This window comes from Boleophthalmus pectinirostris, unplaced genomic scaffold, assembly GCF_026225935.1.
Source record: "Boleophthalmus pectinirostris isolate CB_2022bp ecotype Guang Dong unplaced genomic scaffold, ASM2622593v1 HiC_scaffold_8, whole genome shotgun sequence".
NCBI lineage: Eukaryota > Metazoa > Chordata > Actinopteri > Gobiiformes > Gobiidae > Boleophthalmus > Boleophthalmus pectinirostris.
In genome coordinates this window covers 12,341,173-12,360,598 of record NW_026571515.1, presented here as the reverse complement: position 1 = coordinate 12,360,598, position 19,426 = coordinate 12,341,173, and the positions used below count along the sequence as shown (strand labels likewise).

General features: G+C 40.6%; 1 protein-coding gene across 1 annotated transcript in view; it reads right to left on the bottom strand.

The window, feature by feature from the left end:
• Positions 1 to 3,288: 3,288 nt before the first annotated feature.
• xkr7b (XK, Kell blood group complex subunit-related family, member 7b) overlaps positions 3,289 to 19,426 on the bottom strand; it is a 100,994-nt gene continuing 84,856 nt past the window's right edge. The window contains exons 2-5 of the mRNA XM_020935574.2: positions 14,059 to 14,264; positions 12,369 to 12,588; positions 4,644 to 6,371; positions 3,289 to 3,469 (exon numbers count right to left, since the gene is read on the bottom strand). Of these exons, the coding sequence (XP_020791233.1) occupies positions 5,576 to 6,371; positions 12,369 to 12,588; positions 14,059 to 14,264 (1,222 nt within the window). The 3' untranslated portion in view covers positions 3,289 to 3,469; positions 4,644 to 5,575. The remainder of the gene's footprint in view (positions 3,470 to 4,643; positions 6,372 to 12,368; positions 12,589 to 14,058; positions 14,265 to 19,426) is intronic.

The window sequence follows — 19,426 nt, the reverse complement described above, 5'->3', positions numbered from 1 at the left end:
ATTATTATTATTATTATTATTATTATTATATAATTTTCCTTTTTGCAGTGTACTCACCAAGTCATTAAAGATGCAGTATGTAACTTCCAGTGGGGAACCTTGTTTCAATGGTTATTGTGTTGCATTAAAGATCTATCTCCGTGGAGACAGGCAGGACACCACCAGGCCAGGTCACAGGTCAGATCTGTGGAGAAATGGTAAAGCACCAGATGGTAAAACACAAAAAATTTTATAAATTCAAGATAAATTATCCACAGAGAAGGGCAGGTAGAGTACCCTCCACTACAAAAGTGACATAGTGCATCTTTAATGACATAAACGAAAGTAGTGCGTCCATATAACGTGTAAAATGTTCTGTGTTGTAATAAGTGTTTTTAGACACAAGGAGGCAACACCAGCCCATGTACAGACAGTAGAGAAAGGTGAGGTAGAGCCATCGAATTCAGCACTGCATGGTTTCTATGACAACGGAGCCAAGAACAGCCATGGATTTTTTTGTCACCCTTATACAATGTTATCTGGATGTCTTTGCTCACATGCAATGCACTGCCCTTTTTGTGATACGGCAGTCGTTTTAGTTAAAGGTGCACTGTGTAATTTTTCAGGTAGGGGTTCTGCCATAAACTACTTTCCATGGATATATTATCGTTTTGCCTTAAAGGTTTCATAGTAGGGCATTAATAAACTCATCTGTGCTGCATTTATTCAGTTATGGTGTTCAAAAATACCATGAAAAAGATGCATTCCTATAATGAGTGAGCACATGTCTCCACAGATCTGGCTTGTAACTTAGTCTGGAGGTGTTGTGGGCTTGTCTCCATGGAAATAGATACGTTTAATGCCATACCGTGGTACATTATATACAAAGCAATAACATTTCCATGAAGACAGGCGGCAGACACTCCACTAGAAAGTTACACAGTGCACTTTTATAGCCACTACCTGTTTATTTTATAATTTTTTTTCACCAGTAGATGTCAGATGTGAAACCTGTTCTCTCCTCCTGATAGCTGGCCTCTGTCTGCTGCTATGTTAGACTTTAATTTAAGCTTTATTTCAACTCAATCTGACCAGAAACAGCTGACTTAGGCTACGTTTAGATGATGACGGTCTGAACAGAAGATGCAAAAGTGGCGTCGCGTCTTCACTTTTTATTCCGCGTTTAGACGAGCGTTTTTGGGAGGAAATCTGTGTACATACAGTGAAGCAAAAGTGTGTGGAATTCAATTGGATATGTTTGTACTTAAAGCAACAAGGGCATCTTTAGACATACAGAAGTTTTCACACCAAGCATTTTCATCAGCTACTCCTTCCAAAAAGTTGTCTCACTATCAACAAGTTCTCTCAGGTCTCGTCCATATCCGTCTAGCTCACCTGCGACGAACTGGTGCATCCAGAATTTGACAGAGGTGATTGCAGATCCATCTCTGTTCACTAATAGTATCCCTACATATTCTGTACTTTGTTGGGAGCCTCCTGTAAATTTGCCAAAAAAACTTGAAGGTTCGACGCATGGAAATGATCTGACATGTTTGGTTCTGTGTACTGTATGTATGTGACGTAAACGCGTAGGCGACCTGAGCAGATTTGACCACTTTTGCACAGAGTTTTGTGTCTTGGGCAGTGTAGACGGAAACACTACAGTGGAGCGTATTCAACTTTTCCACTCTGGAGGGTGGTTTCAGATTTTTGCGTTTTTAAACCCCAAAAACGCAGTCATCGTCTAAATGAAAGGCACTTCTGATAAAATATTTTGTTGTTTTTACCCACAAGCGTTCTCATGTAAACAGGCCCTCAGTTGAAGCTACAACAGCTGAGCAAATTTTTACTTTTAAACAACTCCTTCTCAAATAACATTAGTGTCAGTTTTTCAGTTAGTCACGCTCACTTTTTGGTTGAAAATCAAACTCCTAAACAGAACGCTCGTATTGACCACAGTCTCCTGAAAATGTGTTTATTTTCTGTATTTGCTAATGTTTGCATTGTGTTGTAACGGATGAACATTCCGCCATACACATACACGTGGAACACCCCCATCGAGATATCACTGCAGAGTATCAGTGTGAAACCTTTTGTGTTGATTTGGACACAATGAAGACACACACTTCTTTTGGCGGCATTGGAGCCATGTTTACTACGTTTTGTTCCCAACTACAGTACAGCTTTTTGAGACTTTTTTTTTCTTTTTTTACATTGTCATAGATATTTTCACCACGGTTTATTTTCTGTCTGTTTCACTCAGACGGTTTAAGCAGCATTATCAAAAAGACTGCACTTACAAGAACATACATACAAACCAAGGCACACATACTCATACATACACTTTCTATATAGCGCCACTCTGGTATGTACACATATATATAGATATATATATAGAATGAGTAAAAAAAATCTGTTTTTCATTTTTACATCTTAATATAAGAGTCATACCAAAGACATGGCCACCGAGTGTGTAAACAATAGTGTAAATAGATATAAAACAAATACAAAAATAAATCAGAAACAGAAATACTTGCATTTAATAAAAGATGAGTTGAGTTTTGAACTCACTAACATGTTTTGATTCAAGTCGATATATAATCAGCGCACCACTATTTTTACCTCTACATCAAAAGACTGCGTAAAGGGACAGTTTGGGATTTTTCAGTGTGTGGTTCTATGGCATTCATGAGTGGCATGACGACAGGTAGTTCTTCTCTCCATTCCAGTGTTGCCAGATCTGAGGTTTTGTTCGCTGAAGCCTGGCAACCCTGCTCCATTCTGCAAGATCTTGGTCAGAAGTTGCAGGATTGGGTCATGCTAACTCATCACCCATGGCAATCAGCACCATTTTGAATCTAGAGGTTTTTCCATGGCCTTTCGCAGACTTAGACCCTGCAAAGATGGTTAACAATTTAAAGAGGGGATACTATGCAAAATGCTCTTTCTTTATTGTTACAACGTTGTCCATTCATCAAAACCATGTCTGACGTATCTTCCACGCATATTTTTTGTAATGACACATGTCTTCATTAGTCTAAGTTAATTATCGGGGTGAAGTTTTTGTCACAAGGTTGGCATTGTTGATAAAACCCACCCAAACAGGCAAAAATGTGCAGCCAGACTAGCTATTGTAGCCTACAACGTAATTGCTCTAGCACTATTAAACACAGAATAAACCTTTTTTTCTCCTTTGTTTGACTCAAGTTAGTGTTTTTTTTTTTTTTTAATCATACAGCAGCATGGCAACCTGTATTAGGCTATATCTTTTTATTCACATACCACTATTTCCCATATACAGTTTCCAAGCTCAAGATGTGGAGATGGGTCCCTGCAATGCACTGGCCCACTACACCTGACAAGATCCTCCAGCACTTTGAAGGATGGGTCAAATGCAGAGAATAAAGGCCCCACATGAGGAATTTAAGTATACCTTTAAGCAGCACAGTGTAACTTTCTGGATATAGAAAGTTCGAACCATAGACATTCTCTGTAGAGATAGATGGAAACAAGCAGTGAGGACACATGTTTTTAGTGCAATAAACACAGCCATAATGAATAAAACACTTTTACTTTAGCCTTTTTTGGGGTTAAAAAGCTACACGGTGGAGCTTTTCTTTAGCCTGCTCTCACTACGATCTTACTATCCACAGATGTCTCACAGAACCCCAATCTTTTAAATGCCAAAACTGTCCCTTTAATTACCCAATCACAGAGAGCGACTGTGCCCTTTGATTGGACGATTTGACATAATGCATTTTCTGTACATTGACCTGTAATCAATCAGACATAATGGTGATTGACTTATATTTCGAGCACCACTGCCATGCCATACAGCAGTCCATCTACTGTTGAGACATTGTCCTTTGAGCGTCATCGGGACAAGCATCGTATCCAGCTTCGTCGGCCTTTTCAACCAGGAGTTAACTGCGAGGCTCCGTTCGGCCCGACTGGATTTGAAAGAGAGCGGACACTTAAGTGCTTGATCTTCATGATAGTTTTTTTTGCTTGGCACTACTTGATGCTACTCAAAACATCTGGGATTTCTTTGGAGCATTAGTTGTGCTCTTTCGTAATGCTGTACAAGAACTGCAGTCAACCCCAAATTTACATCATAACATTTGGCATCTTTGCACCAAGAGTATTCATCTCAACCGGCAATCCAAATGTCGCCCTATCCAAAATGTCCAGCAGAGGGAGCCATTCGTTGTCAGCATTTGGAATTTTTACATCCCACGGCTAATGTTGTAAAACATATTTCTTACAGATTCACTAAAATTAATCTTACGTTTCAGAGATGGAGACAGAAATCACAATATACAGTAGTAGTGCAGTCCACAACAGTATAGTTTGCCATAGACTTGTATGTATATAACACATAACATTTGTAGATTTGTAATTGTCATGTTAGAAATTAACCTGAGGTCAAGGCGTTGCCAGCTTCATGAAGGTTGTCATTGTTGTCGTTGTTGTTGTTGCAAATGTTTTTCAGGTTTCCCTACATCTAGGTTAGGACGAGGGAGGTGAAGCTCAGACCTGCTGAAAGCCAGGGTTCAACTAGCTTTTACATCAATACATTTTTGGACTCTAAAACCCTACGCACTCTATTCTGCACCTTCGACAGCGGTGTGCTATGTTTAATATGTAAACAGAAGTACTCTCACCTTTTTGAAAACGAAAAAGGATCTTGTGTAGCTTATGGCACATGCTTTCTTCATGGTGTTTTGCAATTGAGAAGTCGGTAGCCAAAACACTCGTATCTGGAGCATCTCATGCCACTGGACGAAAATTCGGTTGAAAAACAAAACTAAAATGTCCTAGTGATGTCTATTGTGCAACACACAAACACTATAGTTTATCTTTTTGTCACTTATTTTTGTGAGCAAATTCCCCCACTATATGGCTATGGACATATAGTAAAATAATTATGATAAATGATATTGATTCTGAGTTCTTTCTCTCTTCTGGCACAAAATGATGCAGTAGGAGTGTTTGTGAAAATAACGTATTGTATTAAGAGCTGTAGCCAGCAGACTTTAACTGTCAGCCCTGTGACTAGTTGCCTTAGCTGGGGTACATGAACCACCTACGTCCCAAGGAAAAAAAAAAAAAAAAAAGCCCAAATTCTTAGCTATACATCTTGAAAGCTTTCCTTCCAAATGGGTCTTCAAATTCACATTCAAACATTATCCTTGTACTTGTCACCACAATTTACCTAAGAAATCTTCTGTTTGTTTGTGAGGATACGTGGCTTGAAGTCATGCACCAGGTTTATAACTCTCCTCAAACAGGCATTGTGGCTCCTAAGTTCATTCACATTTCTGGCTACAGCATCTTAGAATCACCTGTTCAAAGATGAAAGCTCCTTCTAGCACATTTTTCACTTTACACTTCTTGTCCATTGAACTCCTTCCTAGTAAGACACAAGGACCTTGCTCTACGATTGCACTTCACATTTTACAATCAAACAACCTCATTCTTGTAAAAATGTCACCCAATATCCATTCTCTCGTTTCCTTTTCAAGTGAAGAGTCCCTGGAAATACTTCAGGGCATTGAGATTTGAAGATTTCATTTTGAATACCCACTTTTTGAGCTTAGACAGTGGTTTCGTACTCTAAAACCTCTTTGCTTCCCATCAAGCTGCTCCGATACTGTATCCTCGGGCTCGCTGCGGATGTGGTCTCCAGCACCAGAATGGTCTTCCGGAGGCGTCTGTCGATGAAATGTGCGTCCCAGGCCGGGTACCTTTTCCTGGGCAGGTCGATCCGGACCACGGGACCCTCCTGCCGCGACGAGGAGGAGGTTCGATGAAGCAAGGCCGGGGACGAGGCGGGTGAGGGGCGCACCTGGAACACGGGCAAGCAACTGTCCCGCTCCCTGTCGCCTGGCGTGGGGTCCCCGGAGTCCCCCTTAGTCCTTGGTAGAGTCCTGGGTGGACTGGTGATGACCATGTCCGTTTGGGAGCCCTGTGATGGGGTCAGGCAAGCGTCAATGACCCCGGCCACCCCTCCGGCGCCCACCACACCCTCATCAACACAACCCCCCCACTGCGAGCCGATCACGGGGCCGTCCGGGTGGAGCCAGCAGTAGTACACCAGCATGAAGAAGGTGCCGAGGGCGAAACTACAAGCCACTAGACAGACCACCACCAGGGCGGAGGAGTCGGAAGTGTGAGGCCCGCGGTAGGTGTACCAGGCTGCGGTGAGGGCCACGTTTTCAGCCAGAGTGACGGTGTAGTAGACGGTCATGCGGAAACGGCTGGGGCCCTCCTTGACATTAAACCAGCAGAAGATGTAGATGATGCCCACCACCATGTTGTAGATGATCTCCTCCCATTTGGACATGCAGAAGTCGGTTTCGCCTTGGATGATCCAGAAGGTCATGACACACCTGTAAGACACATACAGTATTGGTAAATATTGAGCACTGCGCTTCATCTATTTTTTTAGCATCTCAGAGGAAACCACAGCCCAGGGTTTAAAGATCTTACTGCAGATCTCGGGTGATGTGCTGGGTCTTCAGTACTTATGAAAGAGGTTGCATCAATTTTAAACTGGAGGAAAACCAGACATAAATAATTCATTGAAATTAAAGGAACTGTATGTAGCATAGGTTTTTACTTTAATAAAAATAAAAAAGATTGTACAGCTGAATCAGGTTACCCGTGACTTATACTGCCTCATGTGAAAGCTCAGAACCTCCAGAACTCACTCATCAGTTGCAGAGACGGTACTAGAATGTGTTTGAAAATACTTAATTGCTTTGTATTTAAGTTTAAGTTTCATTGCTCAAAATTACTTACTGTAGCATGTGCCACCAGAAATTTTACTCAGTGCGGCTTTAATTTCAATCTTAGGCAAATATTAGCACTTTCTAATCTACATTTAGGTATGTTGAAATACAATCTTGAATTTGATTGCTGAAATTTGAAGAAAATGAAATAAAAGTAATTATAACATTTTAAAGGGTCCTCATGTTTTAGGTGTAAGATGCAATTCAAAACCTTGAAATGTTCCACACAATTGCATGAAACTCCATGGAAACAAGCAGTTGACGCCAAAAAACAAAGTACTGTTTTGGCAATAAAAATGACTATAGTTAAAAATAGCAAGGCCAATATCTTTATACCATCCTCTTGAACATTCCATCCAAAGCTATTACATTTTCCTGAGACAGGCAGGTGATGGATAGCCAGGCTCGTGCCACCTAGTGCCTCCATCCAATTTCATTTATCTCCAGTGACTAGGTCAGGAATCAGAATACACTAGACAGTTTGCAAGAACACTGTAGACCACGCACCGTCCAATCAGTGAAGAGTTGTGAAACCATGACGTCAAACTCAAGTGCCTGACTGGGTCCCTTTTGTGGAACAACACAACAGTAAAGTAAACAGTAACAGGATTTAAAGCTGGTGTGATATAGGATTTTGACCCCACGGTGAGGTGACCCCAAGAGTCAGAATCCTATTATGGTATGTTGACCCCCCATATGAAAATCTATATTTTATTAATAAAGAACTTGAATTCTATAGAAAAACTTTGAATATTAATACTATATCTGCAACTTCAAACATATTGATATATTTAAAGTGTTTTTTGAAGAACTCAGATGCATTTTTTATGTCGATTATAACTTTTGAATGTTAAAAAATGACTTAGTTGTTTAAATACACATTTTACTGAAAATGAGATAAGTAGCTATTAATTAATTAGGTAATCAAAGAGATGTATAATGATTTGGAATCTTGTTCAAATAGACAGGGCTGATCTATTGAGTAGTTAAATAGGGGATAGCTATGGCTATAGTAATCTGACCCCCCAATATGTTTATTATAACACAACATTACTAAATTCAAGGTCATTATCCTTACAAACCATTGCCTATATTGACATTATGATTAAGGATTATCTGAACATAGCAAACTAAAAACCATAACTATGTAAAATACAATATAAAAAGTGACAAGATTGCTATGTATATGCAATTTTAACAATACGTTACATTTACACAAAATACCAAATCGTCTCCATCAAAACATTCCTTAAAATACCTTAAAAGAAAGTGAATCTGTAGCAATATATAATTAAAGTAAATTACATGAGAAATAATGATCAGATAAGTAACTACTAAAGAAAAAAGTAAAGGGAGTCAAAATCCTATAGGGGGATCACTTTTCTATAGCGGTATGTTGACCCCGGGGTCAATATACTATGGGGGTCAAATACTATCTCACACCGGAACAAAGGGAATGTTTGGTGAATTTTTTTCAAGGGGAAAGACGTTATTGTCCTTCTTCCTATGAGATTTAGGAAAAACTTAATATACCAGTTAGCCACATTACATACGTCATGACCAATTAACAGCGATTGGTTAAATAAAAGTACTCGCCTACCATCGAGCAAACAAATCCTAATGCTGCAAGGTCAGAGGGTTTCCACGAAGTGAAACTGGGTGATGAATCAAGCTAGGCGATGGACCCTTCACGAGAAAAGTTACACAATGCACTTTTAAATAGCAATTGAGAATTTCATCAATTTTTGTGTAATTTTTGTTCTCCGTATTTCCAGTAAGCCCTTTGATTGAAGAGTTTGGCTGCAGGTTTGATTTAGAAGCAGAGGAGCCCAGCCTCACAGCTCCTCTCGCACCTCCTCTCTGCTGAGACGGACCTAAAAATAGCAAACCATTGGAATATTACCAGTGTTTGCAAACATTATTATTCTGAGGGTGGTAGTAAAGGAGAGCTTTACACGGTGGATTTGTTTATTTCATTTGCAAAGGTTAAATAAACTTGTGCTTACATGACTATTAAATTGTCAGATGCGTGGATACTGCCTGCTGGACTGGAAAATGGTCTTTATGCAAGGAACAGAAGCTTGCTAATACTAATGACTAATACATTTCTTGCTTTCAAAATAATAAAAAAAAACATGTTTTAGTTTAGAGAACGTGAATTTATTTTTTCTTGTGGTTCACCTGCTGATGAAAATATTACTGTTTCTCCAGGAATGTTCAAACGTTGCCAGCATAATTAATGCGAGCTTTGCGAGTTCGGCTCCAAGTGAAGTATTTACAGGTACAGAAATACAGATGATTTAGTTTGACGTCAGTGCTTTTCTCTTCACTGGATTTAACTTAAGTTTGATTTTTAGTCTAGCTCTGCTGCTGTGAGTCATTGGTTCCGATTGCTTTCAGTGAGAGCCGTTCAAGATTGTATGGAACTCAATTCAATGAGTTACATATTGTATATCAAGGTGGTGAAAGACACTTTAGGAAACTTACAGAGTATGGGACAAACATACACTACTGGTCAAAAGTTTTAGAACACTCTAATTTTTCCAGTTATTTATTGCAGGTCAAGCCATGCAAGTCCAATGAAGAGCTTGAAACGGTACAAAGGTAAGAACTGAACAGACAGAGGTTTAAAAAAAAAAAGGATAAAAGATCCAAGCTCTGCCAAAACTACCTCAGGAAAAAAGAACAAGATGGTAAAGCTTGAAAACATGGAGTCTCCATCGCAGTCTCCAGATGTAAACCCCATCGAGCTTTTTTGGGATGAACTGGACAGAAGAGTGAAAGCCAAGAAATCTACAAGTGCCACACATTTATGGGAACTTCTGCAACAGACTTGGGAAGAACTTTCTGAAGAATATTTGATTTCTATTGTAAAAAGAACGAGCCACAAGTGTGTTCAGCTGTTATATCTGCCAAAGGTGGACACTTTCATGAATCAAAAGTTTAGAATACGTTTTGGTCAACAGTAAACAGTAAAAAAAATTAAAAAATGGAAAAAGTGTGGTGTTCTAAAATTTTTGACCGGTAGTGTATCTATTTTCATTTATTTAATTTCCAAAAACCTTGCTGTAGTTTCCATGGAGATTGCTGAATTTTATGTCATCCGGTGGAACGTTGGTGGTTTGATGCCAGCTCTCACAGATGAATACTGTCATTGTGTCTTTGGGCAAAACACTTAACCCACCTCGCCTCCAGTGTCTGCATAGATTGATGTATGAGTGTGTGGGTGAATAGGTGAGTAGTTCCTTGATGTAAAGTGCTTTGCGTGCCTTGAAGGTAGAAATGTACTGTGTAATGAGACCATATATTTATCAGTCATTTTTTTGGATGAAAAGATGGACAGAAAGATGTAGTTGTAGCCTGTAACTAATCTACTGTATAACTTGTGCAGACATAACAGAGAAACGGATCCTTCACCCTGTGTATTGATTGATTGATTGATTGATAGCATTTATATAGCGCCTTTCAAGATCCCCAAAGCGCATTACAGTTCATTATTCAGTCACTCCAAACTCAGTGGTGGTAAGCTACTACTGTAGCCACAGCTGCCCTGGGGCAGGCTGACAGAAGCGAGGCTGCCAATCTGCGCCATCGGCCCCTCCGACCACCACCATCACTCACGCTCACAGCACTTTCATACTAGGCAATGTGGGTGAAGTGTCTTGCCTAAGGACATAACGACAGTTTTTTTTGCCACTGGCGCCCCACTGCACCAGTGGCAGTTGTGTGGTTATGTAAGGTTGCCATGGTTACAGTTGTAGGTCTACATGTTCTAGTAAAAAAAAACACAATAAAGAACTTCTTAATAAACAAAGTGATGGTTAAAATCATCGTCAGCTGCTGCCCTAGCTGTGAACAGGAGCTGGAGAATTATAAAGGAAAATTATGCATTTATTCATATGGCTTGAAAAGAGCTTAAACGTCCTGTATTGCGCAAAATGTACTCTAGTGAGCTTAAATTACGTTACATTGTTGTTACCTCATCAAAAACACACCTGGATTTGTGTTTTGTTTCATTCACACATTTGAGTAACCCTTTATTGTTAGTCTGTCTGCATCTTCAAAGCTCAAAATGCACTGCTCCATGTCATAAAGTGGTAATTTTCAAGTTAACAATGAACCGTTACCTTTAGTTCAGTAGGGATAGACAATTACAGGGCTGAAATCATCCAAATGATTTTAGTTAAGGGGTTTAAAAACACAGTGGAGCACACCTGTATTACTCTATGACATTATAAAGATTTTTTTTGTTTTTGTTTGAGAGAAGAACTCAGCCTAAATATGCAGGGTTGGTGTGTTATAACGTGAGAATAAAACAAAACACAACTTCAGGTCTGTTTGTGATGAGGAAACATTAGAACAGAGATCATAAAACAGCATAACACAGGCCCTTTAAACAGGGGTTATTACACTTTTGTGATCTATTAATTGCGAACAAATACCACATTTAGATCACTACATTACTGTGATAGAAATTTAGATTGTGGACAGATTTCTCTCAAAATGTCTTGGTGTAAATGAATATGAGTGATTACTTTAAAATAACGATTAGTTTATCTTTTAGAAACACATTTGGTTTTGTAACTAAAACTCATTTGGTTTGTTAAAAATACCCTTCTATGTAAATGCTTTTGTTCTCTTTTGCTTGCTTGTCATCTTCCCACTTTGAAATGTGGGTCTTCTGGTCATCTCAGGCTATATAAACGTGGTGCTTTGTAACATTTGCGAGAAATGGGACAAGATGTTGTAGGGACATACTGCGGGTTAAGAGAGGCTGTTGGGCAGGCCTAGGCTCTGTCCTTATCTGCTGTAACAAGAATAAACCTTGGTCTGTATTCCAAAAAACTCATCGGGCTTTGCAAATGGATTAATTATTTATCATCAAGAGATATATAATTTTTTCCACAACATTACCTTTTATTGTTTTCAAAATGCTATATTCGCATAAAACTACATATTAAATAGGGAATATTATGGACATGATCGTGTTTCTGACTACAAACACCTGACTGCACGGGTGGTAGTTTAATGGGTGTTTACTCTCCCCGATAGTCCCCCAGGTACTGCCCAGTTTAGCAGCTCTATAGGCTCTATTCACGCTTACGTCACAAACTAGGAAGACGTTTGGAAAGATGCGATTACCACTTCCCACATCCAGTTTTCTTCATCTACACGTCATTGTAGCGTTCCGTTGTGTTCGACTAATCAACAATTACAACCACACCTCAGTTTTAAACATTTCCCCACTGACGCACAACTCAGATCGCACCGGGTACATGCGATTAAAAGAGTTAAGGATGCCAGATTCAAGATGATTCTAAACAGTACATACGTATGCAGTCTTCGTTTTAACGCTGATCACATTTACCACAATCACAGTCGAACGGCGATCCCAGTGTCGGGAACAACACCGAGAACAAGTTGTGATCGCATGTTTCCAAACGTCTTCCTTGTTTCGGACGTAAGCGTAAATAGAGACAATTTGAAATGTGGTTTTGGGCAGAGTGTAGGTGTTCACTTGTTCTTTAAGCTAAGACGGTTCTTGAAAGTTTAGTCATGTATTGGAGTGATGCTTTTTCGTAGTGAGATTCTAACCAGTGGCTGACGATGAAGATTCCAAAGTAGAGCTGGAAGACGGAGGCGAAGAGTGCGAAGGCCACGGTCCGAGCGCCGATGGTGAAGAAGTGCCACAGCATCTGCGCGATCACCGCCTTGTACGACATGGGAAGCTTATCGTCCCGTGAGTCCCTGAGAACCTTCTGATAGGATGCGATCATCCAGGCCAGAGAGACCAGGGAGGCCGAGGCGGACAGACCTACAGCAGCACAGGGAGAGACAACAGTGAAATCAGAGGTTTTTCACGCTCTGTGGTCTGGTCCCTGTCCCTTCTGGATTCAAACAGAATGTAGAAGGGCCTGGATAGTCATTCAAGAAATCAGATACACAAGCAGGTACAGGTCCCTTATTATATTTTTATTTATTTTCAGACCAAGGTTTAGTTTGTTTTCCTCAGAGTGGTCATGTGATGTTGTTGTGATGTGTCTAGTTTTGGTGCTGTCTTCCTTCCTTGACCAGACACGTCCAAGGAAGCTAGTGAGAAGTCGAAACTGTCAGGTATGAAAATAGACTAAACCTTGGTCTGAAAAAAGAATCTAATAAAATGAATTAGACCAAAAGAACCATGTTGGACTAGGTACAGGTTCCGCCCATCAGGACTAAGGACCACACCCAGCTCACTTCAATCTGCCTACTAAACAGCTCATTGGTCTGCCCAGTAAACAGGCAGTGTTTAAGCCCTAACCCTACTCTAAAAACAAAAAGCTCCATGGTGATTTGAGGCATTTAAAAACATGTGTCCTTACTGCGAGCAAGCTTATGTCCCCACAAACCTGAGTCTTATTTAGCCTGAAGGAGGTCGTCCTCCTGTGTGACTCCATGGAAATGCTCCTTTGGCTATAACCCTACACTGTGTGGCATAAAATGCATCTATCTCTACGGAGAACATTCTCAGTATGGTTTTAACTTTGTATTTTCATGCAGATGCCACCTCCAGACAGTTACACACTATACCTTTAAATCCTGAAATGCTACAGTAGATTAGGCAAATTCTTCACAGGTCTGTACACTCAAAAATTACTTTGAACTAGATTTTGGATTCACCTAAATGTGGTGAATGATTTGAAAACAGAACAAAGCATCTTAATTATTCATAATTCTTTGGAATAGCTGTAAGAAAAACACAGAACTGGGGTGAAAAGTTTCTCACATGAGCTGAATGTCAACTAAACACCATTAGCATCAAAAGCAGGGTATAGGATTCATTACGCATCAAGTGAAGGAAGATGGACTTTAAATACACACAAGAGCACTGCCTCATATTAATTGTTTCCATGGAAATTTGACCATTTTGTCTGTCCTTTGAAGAAACTGTGTTTAAGACTCATAAGCAGGTATCTCTCTGTTTCTTTGTGTTAGTTAATGTTAATTAATTTTTTTTTTTTTTAGAAGTCCATCTGACAGTATTTATAATTAACCAAAGGACCAAAGGAATGACCAGGACTAAGATTCTGAAAAAAAAAAAAAAAAAAAAAAAAAAAAAAAAGAAGAAGATTTTACCCTTGGAAATTCTACAGAACTAAAAGCCTTTAATTTGACTCTTTCCACAAGTAGGACTCATCAAACCACATCTCTGAGAAAGAAACACTATTTGTATGTGTGTGTTTTTGTACTTCATGTTCCCAGTTGTATATGTGCTGTATGTCTGTAAAGTGTGTGTCTGTGGGACCTTGCAGTGGCAGGACGTTGTTGCCGTGGATCATGATGCTGAGCTGAAGGACCAGCTGTGGGGCGGACTTGAGGAAGGCTTCCAGGAGGCGGAGCATGGTGATGTCAGCACTCTCAAACATCAGCCTCCAGTGGAAGTGTCTTCTGGGCCTGCCAGCTCCGCTGTGCCACCTGCTCTGAGCGCCCAGGTACAGGGTGTGGATGTATCTGCAACACACCGACACAAGGGGTTAATTTGAGAAAAAAAATATCTCCGACAGACAAGAAAACGACAAATATTACAATGCAAACAGCTCTGTGCACAAAGATGAATGGCTTGCCCACGGGTAGCGTCACTACTTCCTTTCCAATTAATACTTTATGGATTTTTTGGAGTATCAGTAGCAGTGGACAATAAGTTGTGGGTGGAGACTAGACCGACACTGACACTGCATTTTATGGCTCACACTCACACCTGCACAACCCAACAGAGCCACGGTGACCACGGTGATCATTACATAGCTCTGTTGACTCTGTTTATTTACATGTCATTTCATATTTTACCTCTTAAAATTTGGCTTTAGCTTTGGCACATTGTGAGCTAACCAGTGTGGTGTTAGGTTTGTAATTTAATCCAATAAGTAATAATAACCTAGCCTGATTCATCAGCCTGTTTCACTTCATGGAAACTGTCTGACCTCGCAGCGTTAGGATTTGTTCGCTCGTCGGTAGGCGAGTACTTTTTTTTATTTAACTAATCGCTCCTGTTTGGTTATGACGTATGTAATGCACCAAATCCTGTAGGAAGAAGGTTAATAACGTCTTTCCCCTTGATAAAATTCACCAAAGATTCTCTTTGTTCAGGCTTTAAATCCTCAATCGATCGGAATCGTTGCCAGTACAGAATGTATGGCATCGTCTACATCCATCTCGACCACTTTGTTTACTGTTGTGCTGTACCACAAAAGGGACCCAGACAACTAGCTGTAACTTCCAGGGTTCTTGCAAACTGTTAAGTGTATTACAATTCCTGATCTAGTCGCTGGAGAGAAATTAAATTGAGTGGAGGCACTAGGTCAGGGATGGGCAAACTACGGCCCGGGGGCCATATGCGGCTCTTTAAACCTTTTAATCCGGCCCGCCAAACTTGAATAAATAATAATAATAAACCTTGTTAATGTTTTATTTTTCCTGCATTTCCGGCGTTTCCCAGTAGACGGCGCACTATACATACATTGAGGTGCGGCGGCTTCTGTTGGCCGCAATGCTTTATGGGAAAGTCATTTTCACGCGGTGTATTCGGACCATGAATGAGGTAGAAGTGTTCAAGACATAAGACTGCACTGATTCTGATCTAAGTGTGTATAAATTAAAACTCAATATTACACATTGTTATCTTATAAAACATTGCATATGGAGAAAAAGCACTGCAACTGCTTGGTGAGGCGGTGTCTTATGTACAGTGCATTATCTCTTCACATGCAGTGTAGTCAGAAAGATGTTGAACACCTGTGACATATGCTAATGAAAGGGCCGTACAGCGCGAAACCCCCAGGTTCCAAAATGGCCGCCCGTTCAAATTGATGTGCAGAGCTCAATGGCGCATGATCCCAGATTAGCCTAGCAATGCTAGGTACTTCCGGTGGCTGTTAGCCGACCGAGCATGCGCAGTAGTGCTCTTTTCTCCCACGCGACCACACGCACGGAGCGCGGGCTCGTGTATCACGTGATCGTTTTGACCAATCAGAGCGAGAAGAGCTAGAGCGGAGCTAGAGAGGAGCAGGAGCTAACGAATATAAAGTGTTTTTTTAAGACAACTGAAGGATTTTGAGCGAGAAAAAGTTTATGATCTAAAAATAGGTAAAAATCACCAACAGATCCGATATTTTTGAAAGCTGTAGATGACCTGTCAGATGAACACGAGCAGTTTGTGATTACATTGCCTCTATGAGAAAAATCTTGTCTCAGCCCATGGGATTTTTTCTGCTGAAGTTCCAGTGAGTGACACTACGTCAACTGGAGGCAGCTACAAGCAACAATACAATGTATCCAGTTATTTAGTGCCCGGTGACCTTAAGCAGCCATTCAAATTGACCCACAGAACTTGACCAAATTATAATAAATAAACCTTACTGCTGTTTTATCTTTCTTGCATTTCCGGCGTCTCTCGGTAGATGGCGCACTATATATACATTGAGGTGTGGCGTCTTCTGTTGGCCGCAATGCTTTATGGGAAAGTATTGACAGGAGTCATTTTGGGCGGTGTATTCGGACCATGAATGAGGTAGAAGTGTTCAAGACATAAGGCTGCACTGTTTCCACTTTAAGTCTGTGTGAAACAGTGTCATAAATTATATACTCACTGTATTAGAAAGTCCTAAAGGTTTGGTTAGACTGTGCGTTAGCACGGGTTCTGTGTCGTCTACGCCCTCGGTTTAAGTGCTCGGGACATATGTTTGCTTTTGTTGTACAGTGGGGCAGACCTCATTTCACTTTTCATGAGTTCTGGAACTTACGTGTTTAAAGTTGCAGCACGTAGTGCAGAATACGTCCTACATGAGAGTAAATACGAGTGCAATGGAGCCGGGCTCTGAACACGTCATGTCCCGTCTTCTGTTCGGCCCTCCAGTCAAATTTTAGAACCCTATGTGGCCCCCGAGCCAAAAAGTTTGCCCACACCTGGACTAGGTGGTACCAGCCTGGCTAATAATAACCTACTTGTAAAAACAAATCATTCATTGTCACTGCCACATTTATACTTAATAGTTGATTAAGTTTTAAGTGTCATATAATTTGGAAGATATTACTTATATTAACAATATAACAATCAATATCTCATACGTCATGGTTCATTTGAAAACCTGGACTGAAAGTGTCCCAACTGAGAAAACACCGTCTATATTTTTTATAGCAATGCAAATACCTGTAATTGATAAAATACATTGTTTTAATTACATGATTTTAATGTCATACTGTGAAACATTACAGGCAAAGCAAAACATCTCCACGGAGACAAGCTGGACCCTTCACTTGAAAAACTGCATAGTACAGCTTTAACCAGGTAAACACCAAGACTAAACCATGAAAAAAATTTGATCTAAACAAACACTAAACAAGCAAATAGAAAGACCAGTTGTCACCCACATTCTTCTGTTTGGTGACCACTGATCTAGGTCTTACATGGGAGGATATTTCTTTTTATGGTAAACAGGGCGTGACTTTTAAACTCTTGTCGGGGGGCGTACAGTATAAAGTACATAGGAGTAATAGTACAGTGAACAGGCAGCTCGCAGAAAGCTAGTACACTCGTCTCCGGCACTTTTGCAGCCGTAGCACATTTGAAAGCGAGGCGTAAAAATAAGTGGCAGCGTAGCACACACGTCAGCATATATGACGACTATCTGCACCAACATGTGGACGTGCACGGAAAAAAGCATGAGTTAAACACACATATGCCGGGCCCTCACTGAGCAAACGTACTGTAAAGCTTATTCCATATGAGAAATCGACTCAAGGTGCTGTTCACGTAGAGATTGCAATATTTACCATCTATTTTTGTCACGATATTAAAGGGCCCATCTCATGCAAAATAACTCTTTTCACCTTGTATCTTATGCACATATACAAACGCAATTTGGGTTTTGGAACATCCATTACACAATAGTTATGAAATCTTACTGATTTCTTGGAGACAGTCACAGACCAGGAACTATGAAAGAGCGGCTATTGCTCATCCCCCCGCCCGTCCTGAGAGAGCACAGGCTCCGCCCCTAAACGTAACGTAGGCTCTGAGTGACCCGCCCTTCCTCCGCCCATCTCAGGGAGGGAGGGGGAAACAGGCGTGCACCCTGATAGCGATAGGAATAAACTTTTATTCATCATGACAATACAGCGTGTTCAGCCTTATGTGCTGGACCTGAAATTGGACAAGGACTTGGAGGTGCACGAAGCTCAAGCACCGCGTTGACATCAGCTGAACATTACTGCTGGTAAAGTATTAATAAACACTAGTAGATAAACTTATTATATCGTGTACACTGCAATGTTGAACAATGATCTTATGCTGTCGCTTTTGTTTAGGTGTTCATATGGGAATTGTCAGCCGATGCCCACAGAAACAGAGGTTTGCTGCCAGGAAATTCCGAAGGTAATATTTTATATCGTCTTGAAATATAAATATTATTACTGACATGGGGTGGAGGCGGTGGAGCAGGGCAGGGGGGCGGATGCGAGGCGGCTTCTGCTACGTCAAATGCGTCATAGGTGTAGCTGCCGCGTCATCGCTGTTGCAGCTTTAGTTCGTTGTCACGTGGGAGGGTGGCAGAAATACGCTGCAATTTGTTAAAAAAAAAAAAAGAAGCTGAATCAATGACATATACAAGGCCCACACATCATTCTTAGAAGGTAGAAAGCTCTGAAAAATTGATTTTGCATGAGATGGGCATTTCTGGGGTTCTGTAAATTGTATTTTGATTCCTGACCTAGTCTGGAGTGAAATGAAATTGAACGGAGGCACTAGGTGGCACCAGCCACCAGCTTAAACATTTCTGGATTTGAACAAAATGTAGAAGGAACTGGCTGCTTCTACCGTATTTGATTTCAACATGTCCATCTTGTATCCTTGGGACACCGATTTATGAAATTTAAAATCACAATCCCACATACAGTTCCTTTAATAGCTCTTCTTAATTTTTTTATGATCAAACACGCCACAAGATAACTCTGGCTTCGAGCATTTTAATTAATTTTGCCATGACCCAGCTCCTTCCTGATAACCCTGTGCAGCACCACGACTCCAGCCTCTTCTCTGTGGGGTCATTGCAGTCCATTGCGTCTCTATAGATAGTCATTTTATGCACTTTTTTTGGCAGAGGCAGGGTGTGGAAGAGCGATGGATGAGGAAGGAGGGAGGAGCAGTGATGGAGGAGGTTCGGGCCAGAGCACAGACTGTATGGATTTGATAGATTGAGGACTGCAGGCGCAAAAACAGCAGAATAGTGAAAAGATAGCTACTAGAATCTGCAAAACACAGTCGGAATGAATTAAAGATGGACTTTGTAACTTTTCGAGATGCAGTTTCATACATGATTCATACAAAAGCCTCTATCTGATTTTTCCAATATATTTGTTTCCTGACCAGCCAGTCCATTCCATTCTGTTTGAATCTAGAAAGGTCTAGAAACGGACAATAGAGCGCGAAAAACCTCTGTCCAAACTTGAGGCAATCCAACGCAGCGGCTAATTTCTATCACGTGTCTTTCAAATGCCGAAGAACTGAATCAGGACTGAGTGTCTGGATGTACGCCCCATGGAGTTAAGTCCTGGTTTAGTCCTCCTGGTTCAGTCCTGGTTTAGTCTTGCTTTAGTCCTGGTTTAGTCATAGACAGTAT